Source organism: Filicampus tigris, chromosome 7 (assembly GCF_054856515.1).
Source record: "Filicampus tigris isolate MCC_2025a chromosome 7, RoL_Ftig_1.0, whole genome shotgun sequence".
Classification (NCBI taxonomy): domain Eukaryota; kingdom Metazoa; phylum Chordata; class Actinopteri; order Syngnathiformes; family Syngnathidae; genus Filicampus; species Filicampus tigris.
The window spans coordinates 21,460,759-21,483,723 of record NC_141223.1 but is presented as its reverse complement, the minus strand read 5'-3'; the positions used below and the strand labels follow the sequence as shown (position 1 = coordinate 21,483,723).

The following is a 22,965-nucleotide window of genomic DNA, read 5'->3' as shown; positions in this document are numbered from 1 at the left end:
AGCACATTTTAAATGTAAAAATGGCAGGGGTCAAATGGACAGAGGGCTAAAGAAAAAATTTTGCGCCAAGCCGAGGGCCGGACTGATAGAATGTTCATTGAAATCTTTTAAAACGTCCAGATTGGATCGGGTCCTTCGCGCCTGATGATGATATATATATTATGATAATATATATATATATATATATATATATATTTCTGCGATATATTTCTGCGATATATTTCTTTGCCTCTATGTTTGTCACCCCCCTGGCTGTTGTGTTTTTATGTTCGGAGTTATTAAAATAGATTAAAGTACATTAGTGATCCTTTTGCAAGGCAGCGCATACGTCACTTACGCTTCTGACCCGTGAAGAAGCCGCTTCCCGTCTTGTGAAACAAGATCAGCGGAACGTTTGCGTTTCTCCTGCCAAACTGGAAACTATTTTCTGGTTGACTTGGGCTGCAAGATTGTATGAACTGTACATAATGTGAAGTAAAACGGAGAGGATCATATGATTGGTATGATGTCTCCAGCTGACTCTATTTTAGAGTGGCAAGGTATGTATGTGGGTGCTTCTGTCACAGAACACAGGCCCGTATTCCACTTGACATGTCTATTTGTTGTGGTCTGCAACAACACAGACAAAGGATAACCTAGCAACATTATCCAATGCATATCCATTAGTTAACAATATGCCTAAACATTAAAATCATCTGTATTAAGAAATTAAACAGCCAAACAATGCATACAATACAGATTCACACGTTTCATCACTAGAATAGTTCGCATACTAGCCGAAATAATTAACTAGTGTTCATCAACGTGACATCACTCACGAGAACATATCTAGGCTAGTATGTACAGCAGTTACCTGACACGAATCTAAATCATCAAAGTCAGCTTTTAGCATTTACACACAACAACAAACGTGGTAGAAACGCGGGAAATCTGCAACTACTGAGTTTGCCGGCACGATAAATCTACTAGCTAGCTGTGTCGAAGAAGGAAAAAGAAAATAAACCACGTCTCTCGCTATTAACACTTAGCGCTTGAGGAGCGTTCAATGCCTGCTCACAGTGTGGGAAATCTGAGCACTACATCAAAACTCAATGAATGTATCGAATGCCAACAATTACTAATAATAAAACAACGTGAGATTTCTAACATGAAGTATTTCTTAATGAAGCGCGTTTTACTCCGAATAACTTTTCACCACAATCCAATTTTTAAAGCCACGAAAAGTGACGTGAAGTCTTCAGTCGGCACGTAGACGACCGAAGGACGATCATCGCAAAAGTAGCGATAATGCTCGTTATAACAACAGCCAGGGGGTGGCAAACATAGATGCAAAGAAATATATTACAGAAATAGTGTAACACATCGGGTTATCTGTGTTGTGGTCACATTTGTGTCTTGCCAAGTTGTGTTGTTTCCGAGGTAAATGAATGCATCGCTGCATGGGAGGGCATGCGCGCAAGAGTAGCAGAGGTAGACGAAGAGGAGAGCCGTTGCTCTTTTTTGACTGAACGGTTGTCGTACTGTATTGGCGTCGGCTGTGGCCCACGGTAACCGGTTGAACTCATAAAAACGTGATAATTAAACTACGTCTATGTTCTTGGAAGACGCTACAATATATTTTAAAGGGTGACGTCATCGGCAGGCACGAAGGACCGACACTTGGAAGGAGAGCAGAATTCTTTGATTCTGTTAATAATTCCTATGCTTTATTATAATTATTATAATTATTTCGCCCACTTTTTGATGTGGATCTCCTTCCACAGAATTCATCTAATACACGCATTACAATGTCCTCATATTTGAAAAATTCACAACATCAAAGATATAATTTCCTCATTCCAAAAAATTAAAGGTTTCATGTGGACATTTTGACAGATCTGCAAAAGACAGACAATATCCTAACTTTGTGCCATTATGAGCTGGCACAAAGCTGATTCCATCTTCAGGTAGTATTTTTTTATTGGAAAATAAAACTAAGGCTTTTCTTTTAAAGCGAGCATATCTGAAGCAGAATCACTCCTTGCAGTTGTAGGTGAGCGTTATACACAAACGGCTAGCGCCGATATAATCCACCAATAAATATCACAGCAAAACTATAATAGTTGAATAACTATATACTATAATACTATAATAACTGCCTCACAGTTTGATCAATTGAATGCATTGATCAATTGAAACTCTTTCTGTGTGGCCATGCACGGTGGTTGGGTATTCTTGCCCTAGATGATTGAAATCAATTAGCATGTTACTTTTATAAGCACCTCTCATGCATGAGTGTGATGGGTTAGGCTGGAGAGCGGAGCCTTCATGTCAGTCGTGTATGGCAAAGTTGGTGTGCTGCTTTAGACTGCAGTAAAAAAAAAAAAAAAGAAGAAAAAAAAACAATTACAACTGGCCCATTGTTTTTCTTTTGGGGTCATCTCTTGTGTATATGTCTGACTTCCTGAACCTGTCACCTCACCCTGTCCTTTGCTTTGTGGGGCATCTGCACCTTCTACTCCAAGTTGTCAAGGAACAACAGCATTGTGAGCATGACTGGAGTATGCCGAGTCTTTATTGGGCATGTAACATCTGCCGAGTAACAAGTGAGTGCATATATGCAGCAGCGCTTTATAAGAGATTGCAATGATGCTTTGAAGCATATCTGTGGGCCACTAAAAAATGGATGGCGGACTGTAGTTTGGACAATCATGTCATACATCAGTGTTGCTTGCCAAGGTTATTAATAGATGGTAGCAATGTGAGAAATCATCATCTTCCAAACCGCTTATCCTGTACAATGTCGTGGGGAGGTGCTGGAGCCTATCCCAGCTGACAATGGGTGAAAGGCAGACTACACCCCGAACTGGTCGGAAGCCAGTCGCAGGGCACACACAGACACCGCCACTGAGCGGGAACCGATCCCGCGCTGCCCGCACACAACTCAGGCGTGTGTAACACTACACCATCAGTGACCCAATGTGAGAAATAAGGGGGGAAAACATGTCTCTACAGTGTTCAAGAATTTAACATCGGCTATAAGCCTTTGTCATTTCTATATTCAAGCATTCAAGAGTATTAGTATTCAAGAGTTGGTATTTGTAAGTCTTAATTTTTTTTTTATGCAACTTTTATTTATACAAGGCAATTAAGAACAGACTATAATTTGTAGAATGATTAAATTACTGCATCAAATACTTTTTGGAAGAAAAAAAATGGATGGATGGATGGATAGATGGATGGATTGTTTTTCTATCTATGCCAGTGGCATATAATGCTAGGCATAACAACTGCTCTTCACTTAGACTTAAGAGCAACACAGCAACATGATGAGCTAGTAGCAAACCGAAGCTCGTTGCTAGCTAGCTAGCTGGCGTGGCGTAAGTAGCACTGAGTTTGCCTTAACCTCTTACGGAATGTGACATGAGAGACGTTTCCAGTCCAGAGAAACTTTTTGAGACTGTCTCACTTAAATATTTGGTGCGCCATCATTTTTCTTTTGAAATGAAAAAAAAAGAAACTCTGAGATATCATTCCTCCATTGACACTCTGCTAATGTCTTAGAGCGGAATCATTCAAGTCGAGAGTATGACTAGTGAGATTGGTGGCAAATTGAGCTGCTCTCTCATGCAGCAAAGAACAACGGCACCATTTCCTCGTCCCACTTCCACTCCCACCCCCGTTGGCCGCCACACCTCCATCACTGCCGTTGTGCGCCCAATGTAGACGATTGATAAACGCCTCGGAACTATTCTGGGCCAGGAAATGTAAAGGCTTCAAATGTTGCCTTGTTCTTTCCGGAATGCGTGGGTGCACGGATAAATGTGCCCTAATGTGAGAGAGCTCTCTATGACACCTGAGGCAGCCTCACATTTCTCTGCCCGGGCGCAATTTATCTGCGGACTGGCGTCGCTGTGTGTCATGATGGAGCTCTATAAGACTTCCGCAAATGACCTCTCATGAAGCACAATATATTTTATTGCGTGTGAACTCTCGCCCAAATTGCAGACGGTGTTGACTGTTTCATGGTATAATAACGTCCTTAAAACAACCTCCCCTCCCCCCGACGGAATAAGAGCACTGTGTATAGTCTATGTAAAGACACCTCAGTGACAAACAGTATTGTTGGCAGCAGATAGAAATGCTTCTGTTTACTTGCTACAAGTCAATTGCTACAGTTGTGAAGCTTTCTCAAATTTTAAGTCACTGTCATGAATAAATACATGGTTAATAAATATCAGTAATGATGCTAGCGCTAACACAACAAGTGGTCCACTAATGTGTTAAGGTAATAGTTAGTGCTGTCAGGCTTATCGCGTTATTGGGCGGTAATTAAATTGTGTAAATGATCGTGACAAAATATTTGACGCATGCGCAGAATGATCGCCCATGCATAATCCCACTCTGCAGCTGCAGAGCGAACGCATGCGTGTGTAAATAGTAAAGCAGGTAGGCCCTCTGGGTGGGGAATTCATATCCTTAATAAATACAGATGGAACAATAAATAAGCACGTAGTCATTTGCACTCATTGTAAACGGTGACGTACAGTTTCTCCCGGCTCGCGGTCGCCCGCGGGAGTTTAAAGAAGCAATTCGAAAGAAGAGGGCATCTTTAACCCTTTCATGCAAAGTGGTTACTACAGTGGACAGCTATTTAAAAGTTGCTTTCGCCTATATTAATTAATCTAAAAAATATATTTATATTTTAGATAAAGCTGTGATTAACTCGATAAAAATTTTTAATCGTTTGACAGCCCTACTCATGCAAAAAATGCCCCCAGGCACTCTCTACAGGTGTAAAAGTGTAATTTACTATTAAATGAATAGATAAATATGTGAATAAAACAGGTGTCCTGGCTGGTCCAATAATGTTATGAAGGATTTTTTTTAATTTATTCTTTTGGTCCCAGGCACCCTTGCACTGTGTTGTTTACTTTTATCATGACTGATAAATACATCAATACAGAGGTAAGCACTGATGCCTGTGCTAACAAACACGACATGAGGTGTCCTGGCTGGTCCGCCGATATAAAAGAAACATTAAAAAATGTTAACTCCCAGGCACAGAGATTAATAAACGCATAAATAAACACAAGTTAGCAGTGATGCTAGTGCTAACACAATAGGTGCCCTGGCTGATCCCACCAGTATTATATATATATTTTTTTATGTTTTGTGTTGTTTTTTGTCCAGGGCACCCCCGTACGGTGTAATTTACTTTTATGATAATTAAATGCATAAATAAAGAAGTTAATGTGCACTGATTCTAATGCTAACACAACATGGCAGGTGTCCTGGCTGATTCATAAATATTGTAAAGGAATCATACAAAAATTCTCTGTGAGTTAGCGTTTTTTTTTTTGTTTTGTTTTTTTATGAACAAATGAATTAATCAATAAATATATTAGCACCAATTCTAGCGTCAACACAACAATGTTCCTGGCTTGTCCATGCATATTAAAAAAAGAACTTCTTTTTAAGATACTATGATGAATAAATACATACATAAATGAACAAATTAATAGGTAAGTTAGCTTTGACACTAGCATTGACAACACGAGAAGTGTCCTGGTTGGTCCAAACATTTTTTTTCTTGCTCCCTGAAACCTCATACAGTTGTTTTTTAGAATTAATGTATAATCCACTGTGATGAATGAATAAATAAAATACTTGATTAAATAGTTGCTACAGATGCTAGCACTCACACATGGAACTGGTGACCTGGCTGGTCCACCAGTTCATTAAAAGAATGCAATTTTGTCCCACCTATTTAACTGTTACGCTTATTCTGCGTTGCCATACCAAAAACAATACCAATCAATTTGACCCTTACTCTAAGCTAGCTATTTTGGCCTTGCCTACACATAGCCGGGCTTCTTTTAAACAACCGAATATTTCTCCCCCACTCCATGTTGGAATGCACATCCTCGTTTGTTAAAAATGCAGGTACACTACACCACGGAAGTGTGTTTTCAAACGCATTTACAAGCATGCCAAGCATCTAGGCGGCAGTAGGTAGCCAAATACAGTCCATTCAGAAGGAACTTCAGTCCTTTGACGTCACTTCTACGAAAGCAAAAACACTGTGACAGGCTCGTTCGTGAAGATCGACAAGAGGTCAGAACTGATTTTAAACCTTTCAACGAGAAGCAGTAGTTGGTTGGGGACAAATAAGTAAGCAAAAAGCACCTCAAGAATGGTTATAACCAACGCAGCTCTGCGGGCATCCATGTTGACTCTCTGGAATACACAAGTTGCGCAAGTGACGTCGGAGAATTTTTGTCGCATAGTGACGACGTAAATCTCCGGGTCTAACTGCCCACAGCCAAACGCGGGCTCGGAGATAACCGCAAACCTCCACTGTGGTCGGGATTTTACTTTTTCAATGAAAAAGCTCCGGGGACGTGTGGATGATAGGGCTAACCGCAGGCTATTATGCGCCTTTTGCAAAAACCCCGGGTACGTGTAGAAAAGGCCTGAAGCTGTGACACAATAAATTTCATAGAGTACTATCCATCCATCCATTATCTATACCGCTTATCCTCACAAGGGTCACAGGCGTGCTGGAGCCTATCCCAGCTGTCTTCGGGCAGCAGGCGGGGGACACCCTGAATTGGTTGCCAACCAATCGCAGGGCACACAGAGACAAACATCCGCACTCACAATCACACCTAGGGGCAATTTAGAGTCTCCAATCAACTTACCATGCATGTTTTTGGAATGTGGGAGGAAACCGGAGGAGCCGGAGAAAACCCACGCAGGCACGGGGAGAACATGCAAACTCCACACAGGGAGGCCGGAGCCGGGATCGAACCCACGACCTCTGAACTGTGAGGCGGACGTGCTAACCAGTCGACCAGCGTGCCGCCCCATAGAGTACTATTTTACTCTAAAAAGACTATATTTGATCCCAGTAAACAAAGCAAAAATTGAGAGTAAGGCTTTGTCTACTTGTACCCAGAGTTCTGCAGGAGGATATTAGCCTGCTGTTAGCCCTATCATCCACACATGGTCAAATGATTCCATATTGTTGCTTTAATTACACTACTTAAAGCGGAAGTCAACCCAAACATATTTTTTTCAAGAATATGTTCCCAGCAGACCCACTAGTTGAAACATGGCATTCTGATTAATTTTGCGTTTGTGGAATATAAATTAAGCAGCAAAATGCTTTGCAAAATCTCCGGTGGCGGCCATTTTGTCTTCTGTCGACTGAAAATGTTGCACAACTGCTCACAACGACCAATCACGGCTCAGATTCAAAAAACAGGTCAGCCGTGATTGGTTGTTGTGAGCAGTTGTGATGTCATTTTCAGTCGACAGAAGACAAAATGGCCGCCCCCAGAGATGGCTAAAAAACGAGTGGATTAACACTTATTCCATGAACGCAATATTTATCAGAATGCCCTGTTTCAATTAGTGGGCTTGCATAGAACATATTCTTGAAAAAAAATGTTTGCGTTGATTTCTCTTTCAGGCTGCTCATTTTTCCTTTTAACGTAGCATTACACATTACATTTGAATGGACTTGCACCTAATAAGAGTGCTCTTGAAGCTCTGAAAAGAAGCATACGTGAAAAGCTCAGTAGTAAAAGACAGCACAGCACTATTATCCAGCTTCTGCATGTGTGGTTAAGTAAGAACAAAAGGCTGTTGTAGTCTATTTGTGGGCTCTTTAGTTAAACCGTTTAGCATACACTACCCTCCACTCCCAACTCCCTAGGGAGCAACTGGTGCTATTTTTTTCTCAGTAAACATCATAAACTGGCACTCCTCAGAGCTAAGCTTCCTTTGTGGTTAGGTCAAGTAACGATGCCTGGAGAGAAACTAAGCCCATTTTGTTTATCTCGCCAGTCTAATCGTTTAATGGATGGCACCACAAAAAAGACAACAATATTTGGACGGCACAGGTGTTATTTTACCCACGATGAAATAAAACACTCTAAGATTGTTCTTGAAAGCTTGTAGACATTGAGCTTTAATTGAAGTAGTTTCAAAATAATTCAGGAATGACCACCATTTGATGCAGTAGCCGGGACTCAAAAAAATTTGGACAACAGCACCATTTACTTGCGTGGCAAATGTGCAGTAAGTCCTCGCTTTTCATGGGGGAATGGACTGAGCCCTGCCATAGAGAGAGAAAATAAATAATTGACTTGTAATTATTTATAGATGCCACAAATGTCACAAATCAGCAACACCATGCGTCTAACATGTACACAACAACACTGAATCCATTTTACATAGCTTTATTCAGTATTACCGGTAAATTATTAATACAAGCAAACAACCTTGCCTAAATACATAAACAAATTGATCACACAAATGCTAGCACGCAAATGGCGTTAAGTCATTAACTTACCTTTTGGCATTTACTGTGCTCAACAATAAATGTCAGGGAAAAGAGGCAAATTGTACAGCCAAGTAGGTGCTACTACATAGGCTAGCTACATCGGGAGAGACAACAATCGAAACAACCTTTCACTCTCAGTTTCCCATTTCACAAGGTGCACTAAAGGCCCACCCAACAAACAGGGCATCTCAAATGTACTCAGTGAATTAAACCTAACAACAACAAAACCAAGATTCCACAAGACGGTGCCAAAGCACCAAAGTTTACAGCGAAAAACGGAGGACAGGTTTGGGGAAAAAAAAGAGAATTTTTAAATGCCAAACCAGAAATGTAGAGTCTTACACAAAACAAACAATCACAATATAGACAAACTACCCTTAACACGTGATGTGGTATGCATTGGATCTAGACTTTTGCTTCTCGTCAGTATAATGTAAGCTGTCCTTTGTTTCTAAGGCATCACCCATGTTTGATACATGATGCAGTACGCTTAGGAGCCATAGTTTTCTTTCATTCTTATTCTGATACAATTTGGCCCCGGTTTCATCTGTCCTCTACCGTGTTTGACAATTGATGTAGTATTCTTTGGACCATGAGCTATTAATAGCTTCTATACAGTACATTCAGATACAAGTTGGCCTTAGTTTCATCCGCCTCCACCTTGCGTGATATGTGATGTGGTATGCTTTGGATCTGTAATTTTCTCCCCCCATCATTCTGAGATCCTGTTGAGCAGATTGTGCTGTATGCTTTGGATCATGAGCTGTGAATATGTTATATTCTGATCCAAGCTGACCTTGGTTTCTTCTGCTTCCATCATGGTTGCAATTCCAAAATGATAGATGCCATAGCATCAAAGCATGCAGGAGTGCTTCTAGGATGTGTTAAGTTTTCTCAAAAATTATCTTTTTTGATGCTCTTCAGTGGAGGGATCAGCACAAAACGGGAGACTGAGGCACTCAAAAGTGGTTCTGAAAAAAAGGACTTTATTTTAACATGGCCATCTCTTCCTTGGGGACACATAGTATATAGCTATAGAAGTTAGGGATGCTCCGATCGATCGGGCACCGATCATGATCGGCCGATTTCCGTGATCGGAATATTTATCAAAGCCTTTTATTGCCAATCAAAAAATCCGATCACCCCCGCAGCTCATGCTTTGCAGCCTATAGCCGTGGCACGCACCCTGCAGCTTGTTATGCATGATGCGTTACTGTCACAGCGCAGTATAAGTGGCATTATTGCCACCGGGAGATGCATTGTAGGTCACTTTTGAGCAACAGACCCACAATATTAAGATAAGATAAGATTAACTTATATTTCCCAAAAAGTTTAACAGTGCTTTTTTCTCATTGACAAATGCACAAGATAGTTTGTCCATGCACAAGACAATGAAGCAAGTTCCCGAGTCGTTTCAATTTAGGAACTCATTGAATCATTTATTCGAGTGAAGCCTGCATGTGACTATTTTTTCTACTTTGATTATATTCTGAACCAAGCAATGTTTAGGTGGCATGTTATTTATTTGACTTTCTGCATAATTAGGTCTGTTGAGACTGCTTTTGATCTGTTAAAAACGGTGTTACTAAAAGCTGGTTAAAAGTTATTTTTGTGACTGAGTAATTTGTTGTATTGTGCCAGCAAGGGTTTTGTATTCTTTCATGCTTTTGAAAATATATATAGATTTTTGTCAAAATTACGGCAATAATATGGCTGTTTTTTTTTCAGATAACATTGCGTAATAAATGGAAAAATATACAGATATTGCATGTGATCGGAATCGGTATCGTCCGATCTCACTCATGCATGATCGGTATCAGTCTCAAAAAACCCCGATCGGAACATCCCTAATAGAAGTACAGTATATGGGGACACATTGTGACATCATCGAGTGCGTACGTCATGCGTGCACACAGGCTCTGGGAATAACGAAATATATGTCCCTGCGTTAAGTATTCAGGATATGAAAAAATAATGTAACTGTATTCCATTACCGTTGCAGAAAAAAAACGTAATCCGATTACAGGTACATTTAATGAGAATGCGGATTATCTTGTAGTATTACATTTTCAACATGGAGGGAGAGACAGTAGAGTCGACTCCTCCCTGCCAAAAAAACTTGTTGGCCAAACAAGATTTTGCAGAGTTAAGTTCTTTCTTTAACTTAAGTTAAGAAGTCAATCATATTTGGATTACATGATTTGAAATCAATTGCAGCGCTGTCCGATACATCTGGGTCTATATTTGCTGTCAAACGATTAAGTTTAAATGTTCCTGTTTTCAGATTCCCGAGCAGGCGAGGGCTCGCCACCTAAACTTGACCATGCCGTCATCGGCGGGGTGGTTGCCGTGGTGATGTTCGCCATCCTCTGCGCGCTCATTGTTCTCGGTCGATACTTTGCCAGACACAAAGGTAAAACGCGGCCAATCACACTTGACCATGTTCTCATCCCGAGTGTCTTTTGTTGTTGTCTGATAGGATTGTTGAGTGTGTTTTTCATTTTGTTTGCGTGCAGGCACTTACTTCACGCATGAAGCCAAAGGGGCGGACGATGCCGCCGACGCCGACACGGCCATCATCAACGCCGAGGGCGGACACAACAACACGGACGAGAAGAAGGAGTATTACATCTAAAGTGTGGAAGGAAGGCTGGTGGTGCTTTGGCAGCATTGTGTCTAACTCTGATTAAGATCTTTGTTTTGGGGGGTGGAAGATGCTGTAGGAAGGAAGCGAAATTAGGACTGGCGTGGCCTCATGTTGAGACGAGGCCCAGTCTCCTGTCTCAAAACCTTCCTGGACTGCTGGGGCCTAAACTTCTGTACACTTTCTTTCTTTGACAGACTATTTTGTGCCTTGTTCTATTTCTGTTAGTTTTCTTCCCTGTTGTCCCTCCCACTCATGTGCTTGTTGGTTTAGATGTTTGGCTGTGGAGTCCAAGATGAAAGTGGCCTGTTTGTGTGCGTTTGTTTGGTTGCGCCACCGAGCACAAGGGGGATGCTCGTCACCCTATTCATTCTGCAGTAATCTTAAAGGAGACATATTCTGACATTTTTACCCAATTTGAAACAGTCCACAGATGTCTAAATATCGTATCTGGAACTTGTTTTTAGTTCAGATTCCCCCAAAATAATAATTTTAAGAATTGTCTGGCGCAAATGAGCCACTGCTTACCCATCCCCTATCCAATGTGGGGTATGCCGATGCAAGCAGAGGTTTGTGTCTCCGTAGGGGCAAATGTTTTGAGAGTGCCCATTTTGACAGTAAAAACTGTGATTGTATTTTCCTTGGCGCATACAGCATTTAATTGTCAAACCACCAAATTACACTTGTCAATCAGTTGCACTCATCCCCAAGCTTTTTTTCTGCCATGGAGTGCTCATTTTACGCATACTGGCAAACATTCGTCAACCGAGGGCTGAGGGTGGAGGAGTTAAGTGCTGACGTATCTTCCCAATTCGAAACTAATCACTAACGGGGGGGTTGTGTAGTGCAGACAAGTGGTTGGGGACCACTGAATCAGTGGGCAGATTCATGAACGTGACACATGCGGCAGACACATCGCCAAACACTGGCTACGTTTACATGGACACATTTATTCGGATTAAATGCCTGATTTGCTTCATGTACATACCCCATTCAGAGTATTCTGACCCGATCAAGCCCAAGATTTTATTTAGTACGAGAAAGGTGGTTTATGTCAATTGTTAATCCGTCAATTGTTAATAAAAAAAAAAAAATTCGGGACAGACCGTGTTTACCGCACGCCTGTGACATCATTATACGCGTTTCTGTTATTCCCGCAAGCTAGTAGAAGCAGAGCGAGCGAAAGACATGGTCGGGGGCGCAAGACTGAACTGGTACATTTGCAACTCCATTATGAAGTGTTAACATTACGCAACAGCGCAAACGGAAAAATAAGCGAAATACTGCTAAGGTTTAAAGTTTTGCAAAGCAATGTTTTGTTGACACAGAAGTCACTACGGCTTCTTCTTTTACTGCTACTTCCGGTATATTTGGTCAATCTGTGCATGTCAAAATATTTAGATTTAAGTCCCAATCGGACCAATATTTTAGTGTCCATGAAAACAGTGCATTCGATCATAATTTTAATACAAACGCTGATCGGATTAAAGAAATGTTGTCCATGTAAACGTAGCCACTGTGACATCACAAACAAGCCAAAATCTAAACAGCTTGCTTACAAACATTTCCAGCAGGCATTCCAGAGACTATTTGTACACAAGCAATTAAAAAGTCACTTTCCAGTAATATGTCCCCTTTTCGAGTCAAACACGTATGTGTTCTGGGTCAAAGTTCAGCTATTATTGTGATTTCTTCACCACATAAGTAACATGTACATTTGACGCTGTTGGTTTACACGTGAATGATAGACCAAAAAGAAAAAAAAAAACTCAATAGCCACTTTATTAGGGACATCTGATCAAAGTTTGATGACGGTTGTGATAGGCCCACAAAACTGAAGAGAGCCGTATTATTTTCGTAACGTTTTTGTGAGCTGTGATTGAAGTGTCACCCCGAATACAAAATTTGGGGGATTTTATGACCTTATGCCCGAAGTCTGTGCATAAATCCGGAACCAGAACATAATGTTGTATACGCAACAATGATGCGATGAAAAGAACGAAAGTCAAATTCCCTTGACAAAGAGGTACTTTTGATGAAAGGTCATAATTTTATGTGCCTAAGTCTAATTATTGGGGCAATGAAGTCAAACTCTTGACAGAAGAAATCACAACTGTTAGAATAGTAAAAGTGAAATCGTCACAGGAATCAAAATTTCGCAAGGAGAAATGTAGCATTTTATAAAAATAAAGTCAAATTATAAGGAAAAGTGGTCATTTTGATGAGAATTAAATACGTGAAACTTCGTAAATGTATTAGGAAAAAAGTCCATTATGTGAATAAAAAGATGTTTCTTACAAGAAAAAGTCATAATCTTAGGAAATCAAGTTTAAGTTATTAAATAGTAAAAATCATCTAACCGGACGTGTTTTTAACAAATGCGTCTGTATATAGAAATGTATGAGCCATTTTCATTATCAGGTCTCCAGAGTGGTTCATTTCAGGTGCGGTGCACTGGTGTGTGTGTCAGTGTGGGAATTTAGATATTCACTGGCCAAATTACAACTCTGCGACTTCATTTTCAAAATAGAATGCATTTCTTAAATCACAGTGTGCCTGATAAAGTGGCTTTTTTCCCCCTATTTTTTAATTTTTATTAAAGGTCGCTTGTCTGTGTGTCAGTATAGATGTCAAGATAGCCGTTATCTTTAGACGTTAGCAGTGGTGTAAAGTTCAGTCTAATGATAGCTGGTCAAATGTTCATTATTGAGTAGATGTCAGTTAAGTTAGATGTTTTGGAGTTAGCATTCATGCTAACAAAAAAAAGGAACATTTTAATCACATATAGCTAATCCTTATTCTTTACTCTGTTGTTTTTTAAGACAATCATGGTCACAAAATGTAATCATTTGCATAATAATGATCACTCTGTTTAAGAAAAAAAAAACACGGGAGCCGATTAGTGTACTAAGTTTGTCTCGTCTTGGTTCTGTTAATTAGCTTTGTTTCATAAAAAGATTGGATGAACATTAAAACTAGCATAATGCTCATGTGTAGCTCAAACGGCAACCTAAAATGTGAGCAATTACTGTAAAAAAATGAATCATTACCGAGCAACAACTGAACAACTTGAACCTCTTACGGTGTTGTATCTTTTATCACGGTAAAAACTATCAATTCTAAACCCTGTTTAAGCTCAATTTGGCTAGTTACCGCACTAGCGCCGTGATCATCGCTATATGAGAGGCGTGTTTATTCAAAGCCCCTTCGCATTATGAAATCATTATTATGTAAGGAAATACTGTATTGTTATTAAGACTTCCTTGTTTAGCGTTGTTTGGCATAAAGAATAGGTAGCATTAATATTACATAGCATATGTTTAGCTCAACAATTTGAACAATTAATGTAAAAACGATTAATTCCTGAGTAGATTATTAACAACTTGACTCTGTGATTATAATCTAAGTTATGTTCTTTAGCTAAAAGTATCCATTTTAAACCAGTTTTCTGCTAAACTTCCAATGGGATATGATTTAATTATATAAATCTTAAAAGCGGCCCCAATTTTCTATAAAATCTCAAATATTATCGACTAGTTTATTTAGTTTTCGCGCAAGAGATGGATGGACGAAAAGCTCAATGTATTGTTTTTGTAAACTTTATTCTTTAGCTTTGTTTATCATCAAAACAGGGCGAACAGAAGAGCCAGCTTGAAGGTAAAGCTAGTATGAAGTTAAAGTCTAGCTCAACAGTCAGAACAATTAACATCTTTACAGTTTACTGTACTGTGACGTGAGTTCTGTCCTTTATTTGTACATTTGCTATGGTAAAAGTGACTATTTTAAACCTGTTTCCCGTTTTGTGTTCAACTTGCCAGCTCGCTTCTGTTGGGATAAAAGCAGTGTAATTTTCTATTTAAAAAAAAAAAAAACTTAAAAGAACGCCACAGTTGTGTTTTTGTTTTGTTTTTTCGCAAGATATGATCAGAGCCATATGCTTTTATTAGATTATTAGATGTTAATATATTAGAAAATTTACAATGTAAAAGTAAGGGGTAAAAGGGTGTGTCTGCAGTCATCCTTAACCAGTAAAACTACATCTCTTAAAGTATTGTTACCGTTATGCCATCTTTGATTGGTCTTGAACGGACAACTGCGTCATCATGTTGTTATTTTTGCTTACATGTCGCCTAACAGCCTCAAAATGTCACTCAAAAGCCTTTTTGTTACCTAGCTACACAAACCCTGACAGTCCCAGATAGTTATGCTAATATAAAACGTGCATACAGTTTAAAGGATAACCACTGCCTTAATGCCACCTCCCGATCACTATTAAGGAAAAGAGTGAAGGGCCTCATGTAGTGCCTTGTTTGATATGGAGGCATACAGGTGGTTGTATGCTTTAAAGCACGGGTGGGAAACCTAGTCTGCTATATTTGTATCACACCTGAAGTTTTATTTCAAAGTCAGAGGTACATCCATCCATCCATCCATTATCTATACCGCTTATCCTCACAGGGGTAGATGGGAATGCTGGAGCAGTCTATCCCAGCAGTCTTCGGGCAGTAGGCGGGGGACACCCGGAATTGGTTGCCAGCCAATCGCAGGGCACACAGAGACAAACAAACATCCGCACTCGCAGTCCCATCTAGGGGCAATTTAGAAAGTCCAATCAACTTACCAAGCTTGTTTTTGGAATGTGGGAGGAAACCGGAGTGCCCGGAGAAAACCCACGCAGACACGGGGATAACATGCAAACTCCACACAGGGAGGCCGGAGCCGGGATCGAACGTACGACCTCTGAACTGTGAGGCGGACTTGCTAACCAGTCGACCACGTGCCGCCGTCAGAGGTACAAATGATTTTTTTTTTAAAAAGTGTTATTGCGGTTTAATTGTTGGCCTCAGTCAGTAGCTCTTTTCTTCTAATTTTTCAGCTACTTAATGAGACAAAATCGTACAAAAAAAAAACTGAGAACCTGCTCTAAAAATGGGAAGTTGAGTCAAAAATGTTCTTCACAATAATATGTTCTGTGTGCCCCCATTAGTCTAAACATGGCATTCTGATTAATATTGTGTCTGTGGAATATGAATTAAACAGCAAAATCCACCTGTTTTTATCCTTATCATGGGGCCATTTTTCCACTTGCTGTCGGCTAAAAATGACATCACAGTTGCTCAGGGATCAGGTAACGACCAATCACGCTCAGCATATGAATGTCACATGTCCAAACCCAGAAAACAGGTGAGCCGTGATCGGACGTTACCTGAGCCCTTAGGCACTGTGATGTCATTTTCATTTTAATCTTGCATATCTGTAGCCTGATTCTCATAAAATGACAACTATAAAATTTGAAATTTGGTCTCTTAAAATTGTGATTTTATTCTTAGGATGTTATTGTATTCTCAAAGGATTACAACTTTTTTGTTTACGATTACGACTCAATCCTCAGAATTACAATTTAAAATGAAATTGTGATTTTTTTTGTTTCTGTTTACGTTTTGATTTTATTGTCACCTGTAATTCTTACAAAAAAAAATCAACTTTAGTTGCCTAAAATTATGATAATTCTCATTAATGATTACTTTAGTTTTGTAAAATTATGACTTTATTGTCAAAAATATGTTTTTAATCTCTTAAAATAACATTATTCACATAATAGCATGACTATTTCCTGTAAAATTGCAACTTTAATGCCATTATAATACCACTAAATCTTTATAACCGGACTGAATTTTTCATGTTAGATTCTGACTTTTTTCCTGTCAAACTTTTTTCACATCACATTCCCAGTTTATTTTCATCAATTTTTTGTCTCACTCCAATTACCACTTAATTCTTGCATTTTTTTGTACTTTTTACTGTAAAAATTACAATCCTCTCTGTTATTCCGACTTTTTTATTGAGAAAATATTTTTTTTGTCTTGTAAGATTTCAAGTTTCTCATTAAATTACAACTCAGTTCTTATAATATTTCAAATTTATTCTCATAGTAAAATGTTTTCTTCTCCAGCATTACAATTTAACGCTTATTTACATTACATTTTATTCTTCTTGAATTCATGAAACTTGTGTTGCAACCAACTCTAGTGGGATTACATTTTTTTTTCTCCAAAATATGTGACATTTGTTACACGACTTTACATTTTACTGTCATAAAATTATGACTTTAATTTCGTATGGTTACGACTTTTTTTTTAATCAAACAAATACAATGTTATTCTAATGACATTCCAATTGAATACTCACGAATTACCTATTATTTTACATAAACTAAATGGGATTTTACACAAAGTGACGGGGGGGCCATAATAGGCCAAAGGTTCCCCACCCCTGCGTTAAAGGGTTATCTTGTATATTGGTGTCCTCTTTCTAACTGGCTCGACACGATGTTGGTCCGCGTTGTAGCTTTCTGATGCGCCGTTTCTGACCCTGGCGTTCATGTTGTACAAAAGCTGGGATGGTCCCAGATGTTGTATTTATTATGTATTATTAAATGTGGTGATTACAAATGTTCATTGGAGCAGCATTTCTTATTCATGGGGAAGTTCTCTGGCCGAGGTTAAAACAAGCAGCAATCAGCCTTGCAGATGGAACTACAGCGGATATAGAAAGTGAGCCCATCCATGCTTAAAATGGCTGTTGTTTGGATTTTGTGAAAACAAAAACAAAAATATGAGACCATGATAAATCATTTCAAAACTTAAATTGAGATCAAGATCCTTGACAGAACTCACCTTAACATAGCTATAGCTGCTATACAGTACATTTACCCATTGTGATACCCCAAATTAATTCACTGCATATTTTATTTCAAAAACAATTTTTGGAAGTCCTACTTGTCATATGATGATACGAAATAAATGTTTTTCTACAAATATGTAACTTTTTCCCATTTTAATATATTCCTTTTTCAAGAGTACTACTTGTTTTAAAAAATGACTTGTTTACGTAGAAAGTTTTCTTTTCCCCCTCTTTTTGTAAAAAAAAAACCCAACTCATTGAATGTTAATGTAAAAAAAAACTTTATTCTTGTTAGATCATTTTTTCTTATTACGTTTATGCCTGCAGTATTGCAACATTACTACATACATTAAAAATAAACAGATCAAAAAATAAAGACAGATATCAAATGTTCTGGGTGGAAAGAAATATTTCCCGTAAACTAATATAAATAAACTACCATAACCACATAATAATCTCATAAAATAACAACTTCATAAACTATAACTTTATTCTCCAAAAATGTAACTGTTATTAAAACTTTTTTCCCCCAAAAAATATCGGTCTTATGAGATGACGACTGAATGTTTTGTAAACTTACAATATTATTCTCTACAATGACTATGACATTTTTCCTGTAAATGTAAACTTTTTATTTACCTTAAACAAACAACTTTATTCTTGTAAAATTACAAGATATCTTGAAGAGATATTTACTTGAATAGTTTGTTCTTGTAATTTTCGTTTCATTTAAATGAAGAAAAATGTATCGGTGTGCATTTTTATTTCGTGATTTGTGATTTTGTGATTTCCCATTTACAAATAGTTGGGCTAACTCTGTTTTGAGCAACTAAGTTTAAGTGAATACACATATATATTAGTGATGTCAAGTAATTACAATTTTTTTAACTAATAAATCGCAAAATTTGCCATAATTGATCGCGATTAAATCGTATTTTTCAACTAGAATTTTTTACAAAGCTTGGAACTGATATTCACTTGAGTCAAATCTTGGAATTAATGTGGAAAAAAAATAAAAGTATATTTAGATTCAAAGACTGTTCCAACAGCTTTCTTTGTTCCTTGAATAAGATTCTTTTCCTGTAAAATACAACAGTTGAATGATACACCATACAAGACAACTAATATAGTATTTGGATTTAGCTTTGAAAAGTGTGCAAATTATTGTGGATTTCTCCAATGAGCCGCCAAGCAACATTTTAAAGAAAACTATGTAAAAGTCCGTCTTTGCGAAAGTGGCTCTCCCCTTCGGCTGCACTGTGAGTAGAGATCAGCTGCTGATTAATTTAAATTTTCTAAAGCATTAAAAAAAAAAAAAATACCTTAGTTAACTCCATATTATTTACTTCCTGTGGCATATGACCTCTGCTCACTTTACAGTCAAATTTAGAGGAGAGTAACTTGCGCGAAGACAGACTTACGTAATTTTACTTTAAAAAGTTGTTCGATGGCTCATTGGAGAAATCAAAAATAATTTGTGCACTTTACAAAGCGAAGTTCAAATATCATATTAGTTATACGGCTTTGGCATATCGTTCAACAGTTGGATTTTACAGGAAAATAATCGTATTCAAGTATAAAAAAAATATTAGAATAGTCTTTTATTCGAAATATACTTTCAGTTTTTTTTCCCACATTAATTCCAAGATTTTACTCAAGAAAATATCAGTTACTTGCGTCATAGAAAATTGTAGTTGAAAATGCGATTAATCACGATCAATTATGGAAAATTTTGCGATTAATTAGTTAAAAATGTTAAATGTAATCATTTGACAGCAATCATGTATATTTATGTGTGTGCATATGGATGGATGGATGGATGGATGGATGGATGGATGGATGGATGGATGGATGGATGGATGGATGGATGGATGGATGGATGGCAGTTCAAAATCACAAAATGGAGTTAGCCCACTCTTGTTCTCAGAGGCTTATAGGGAACTTTTTAAAATGTTATAGTTTTATCGTTTTAAAATGATTTATATGGTCTCTTATTTTATTTTATTTGCATATAAACCTGTTTATATTAATTATATTACCTGTTTACTTTTATAACAAATGTCAAAGCTAAGTACAGTAGATAAATCAACTATATTGATTACCGGTACATGTTTCTTTATGTGTTTTGGTGTCATCTGCATGACCTTATTTTTTTTTAAAGATGATGGTCCACTGAGGAATACCTACATTGCGCTAATCCTATTTGATTTGATTTGATTTTTTTAACAATTGATCTTTCTCCTTCTTATGATTATTATTATGTTTGTGTTCACTCTCTCAGGTTCATGAGTGTTAATGGTTGTGTTTTTTGCATCTCAGGTAGAATGCAAATATAATTGTGAAAAAAAATCCCCCCACGCCGCCCCACTAAGTATATACAGTGTACTCTACCTATTATTAGCACAGCAGCAGCAGCTATTCAAATAGATGTACATGGATTTCTCAGCTGTGTGTATTCTTAATGATACCAGTGCACTTCGTATGAGTTTGTGTAAACCACAAAGATGCCAGAGTAGATTTGTCCATCAAGCAAGACTAGCGCGATGTGTACAGTCGGTGTTACTCAAAATTTCTCCTCGGCTATATTGAGTTGTAAATGTTTTGCATACATGATATAATGTATTTCCTGTAACATGTTCAAGACGAGGAGGAGGAGCTGCTTTGTGTTTTGCTAACCCACCCTAAAAAAAATGCTTCAACATTGTCTGTTTTGTTTGTTTTCTTTGGTGTGGTTGTGGACCCTTAGTTTGTCGTCTGGCCATGCCTCTTTTGTATCAGTTTGCCAATATTTTTACAAAAGGGAAAAAAAAAAACCTGATGAGTACTTGTCTTAATAAAAAAAATATGTTGTATGTTCTTGTTGTGGTGGTGTGTTGCCTCTTTAAAGATGCAGGAAAGAATTTCTCGGTGATTTTGCCCATAGTTGTTGTAAGATTAGCTTTTTATAATGATAATAATAATAAAGATAATAATAGTGATATGATAAATACAACTTTGGTCTTCAAATATTTTTCACAGTTAAAATGACCTTTTTTTCCCCAAAACAATTTAAATGTTGTAGTTGTATTAAGTTCATTTTGTCTTCCTTGTTATCTATATTTTGGTTGGTTCATATATAAAAGACAATCGAGATTTTTAGGTCGTTTTGGACACTGTTTTGAAGGCGGAAGTACAGGCCGAAACATGTCAGGTAATAAAACGAGTTAAAAACCTTGATTGTCTGTTATATATGAACCCCAACCAAAATATAAATTTAAATTAAATTTAAATTTTGAGTTTTATTTCTCAGGGAATTAAAACTTTTTGTAGTGAGCTCATAATTTCTTTTGCCGTATTTATTTATTTTGCGCCCATTTTTCAATTTTTGCCTCATAAAATTGACTTGGGTCAAGATTATCCCCCAAATTGCCTTCTTTCTTAGAAAATTACATTTTTTTCATTGAAAACAATATTTTTAGTTTATTTTGTGTATTCTCAAACAATGATTAACTTTTTTCCGCATAAAATTACAAGTTTATAGGAAAAGACTGACTGTCCTTCTAAGATTAAAGGCCTAGATACACCAATCTGCCTCCGGCTAATAGCTTTCTGGTTGGCTTTTTCTAACCATCAGGGATCGTGACTACCGCGGCCGATGGTATGGAAGGGTCATCTCTTGCATGCGCAGAAGGTACTTTAATGGTCAGCGTCGCTGTCTGTCATTGCGGTATATTTTTCCAGCGGGACGCGCCACAGGGAGGAAGCGTCGGTCACAGTTGGCCAATGTCGGATTGGTCTATCTAGGTCTTTAAGACTCCATAAGGTGAAAAACAAAAGTGTAATTAATTAATTAATTTGACACACCACAGGTTTTTTCTCTCTTTTTATTTATCGTACATAATTGTATTCTCCGAAAGGTATGATTGTTTTGTATGATTACGTGTTTTTCTTAAAAAGTATGACAATTCGGGTATGATTATGAATTTCTATCAAAATGAAAATTTGCCTTCGTACGATCTTTTTCGACTCTGTTCTTTCAATTGTACAAATTTTCTTTTTTCAAAAAATCCAATTTTAGTATTGTAATAATTCAAGAGGATTCTCATAGGATGATTTTTTTTAAATTCAATTTTTTCTAATTTCCTATGAAAAATAATAATTGGTCCCGAAAAACATTTCTGAAAAGTACGACTTTCATCTAAGTGTACGGCTTTTAATAGGATTCCACCGCAGCTGAATTCACCGAACGTGCCTCCTTTGCTGTGTTTGAAGAAGGACATGGATGGAAGGTGTTCTCCTCACGTTGCTTGTCAAACTACAAGTGTTGAAAATATGCAGACGTGGTGGATGTGAGGCCTCAACGTGCGAGGATGTGAGGCCTCAACATGAAAGACGTGTGTGGCGTGTGGAGACACGTTTCCCGTGGCACCGTGACTGACAAGGACAAGCTCACCGAGCTCCTGTTAGGCATTCGGAGTGGAATGTTAGTGTTCTGACAAATTGATGGGCTTTTTTTTCCCCCTTCTTCTTTGTTTTTTTCCAGCCCAGGAAATGAGGCCTCCGTGCTGGCCAGCAGCTCATCATGCTGTCAGTGCGAAGATTACATAGATGGGAAAAAATGGCTTCCGACTATGCTTAGTACGACTGTTTATTCATTTATTTATTATTTGACTATTTTTTTTAATATACAGTACCTTCTTGTTGGAGTAATCATGATCGCCTAAGACTTGTTAATTACAATTACCGCAGTTAATTGACTCTAGAAAGTTTGAATTGAGATCAACTTCAACCAGTGTCTCAATGCGTTCCACGTTGGATCTCGCAAAGTGTTTCAATGAGCAGGTTGAGTTCGGTCGGGTTCATTGAGTCACGTGTGATGTTTTGGACTTAAGACGCTGCTCTTTCCGTCGTGGGTGTTTAATTTTAATTTGGAAGGACACGTTTAGATGTAATTAGCGCAATGGGGAAATTGCAAGCGAACAAACGGGAGCGCGTTCCGTAATTGCTTGATTGAGATTGATGGCGGCTGCGCCGTAATGACGCTGTGTGGGAACAAACAAGGTCAATGCCATCCGCGCGAACAATTTAACATCTCGTGCTCATTGCGCCAGTTTACCCGCCCGCCCGCAGCGGCAACAGAAATGGCTCTTTTGTTATGGCATTATTCTAATCTCAAATGTTTTATCGGGAAACGCTCAAATTGAAAGAGGTCCGCAGATTGCGTGCAGAGATTTTTGAGGCCTGCTCGCCTTGCTTTGAATTATTCATCCATCCATCCATCCATCTATCCATTATCTTAATCAATTTTAATAAATACATTTGTACA

The 22,965-nt window shown here is 38.1% G+C and overlaps 1 protein-coding gene across 3 annotated transcripts in view; it reads left to right on the top strand.

The window, feature by feature from the left end:
• The window catches only part of cadm1b (cell adhesion molecule 1b), a 250,988-nt gene extending 230,476 nt beyond the window's left edge, over positions 1-20,512 (top strand). For all 3 annotated transcript variants that reach the window (XM_086034994.1, XM_086034995.1, XM_086034993.1), the window contains 2 exons: positions 10,617-10,745; positions 10,849-20,512. In XM_086034994.1, coding sequence (XP_085891120.1) covers positions 10,617-10,745; positions 10,849-10,967 — 248 coding nt within the window. In that variant the 3' untranslated portion in view covers positions 10,968-20,512. The remainder of the gene's footprint in view (positions 1-10,616; positions 10,746-10,848) is intronic.
• The last annotated feature ends 2,453 nt before the right edge of the window (positions 20,513-22,965 follow it).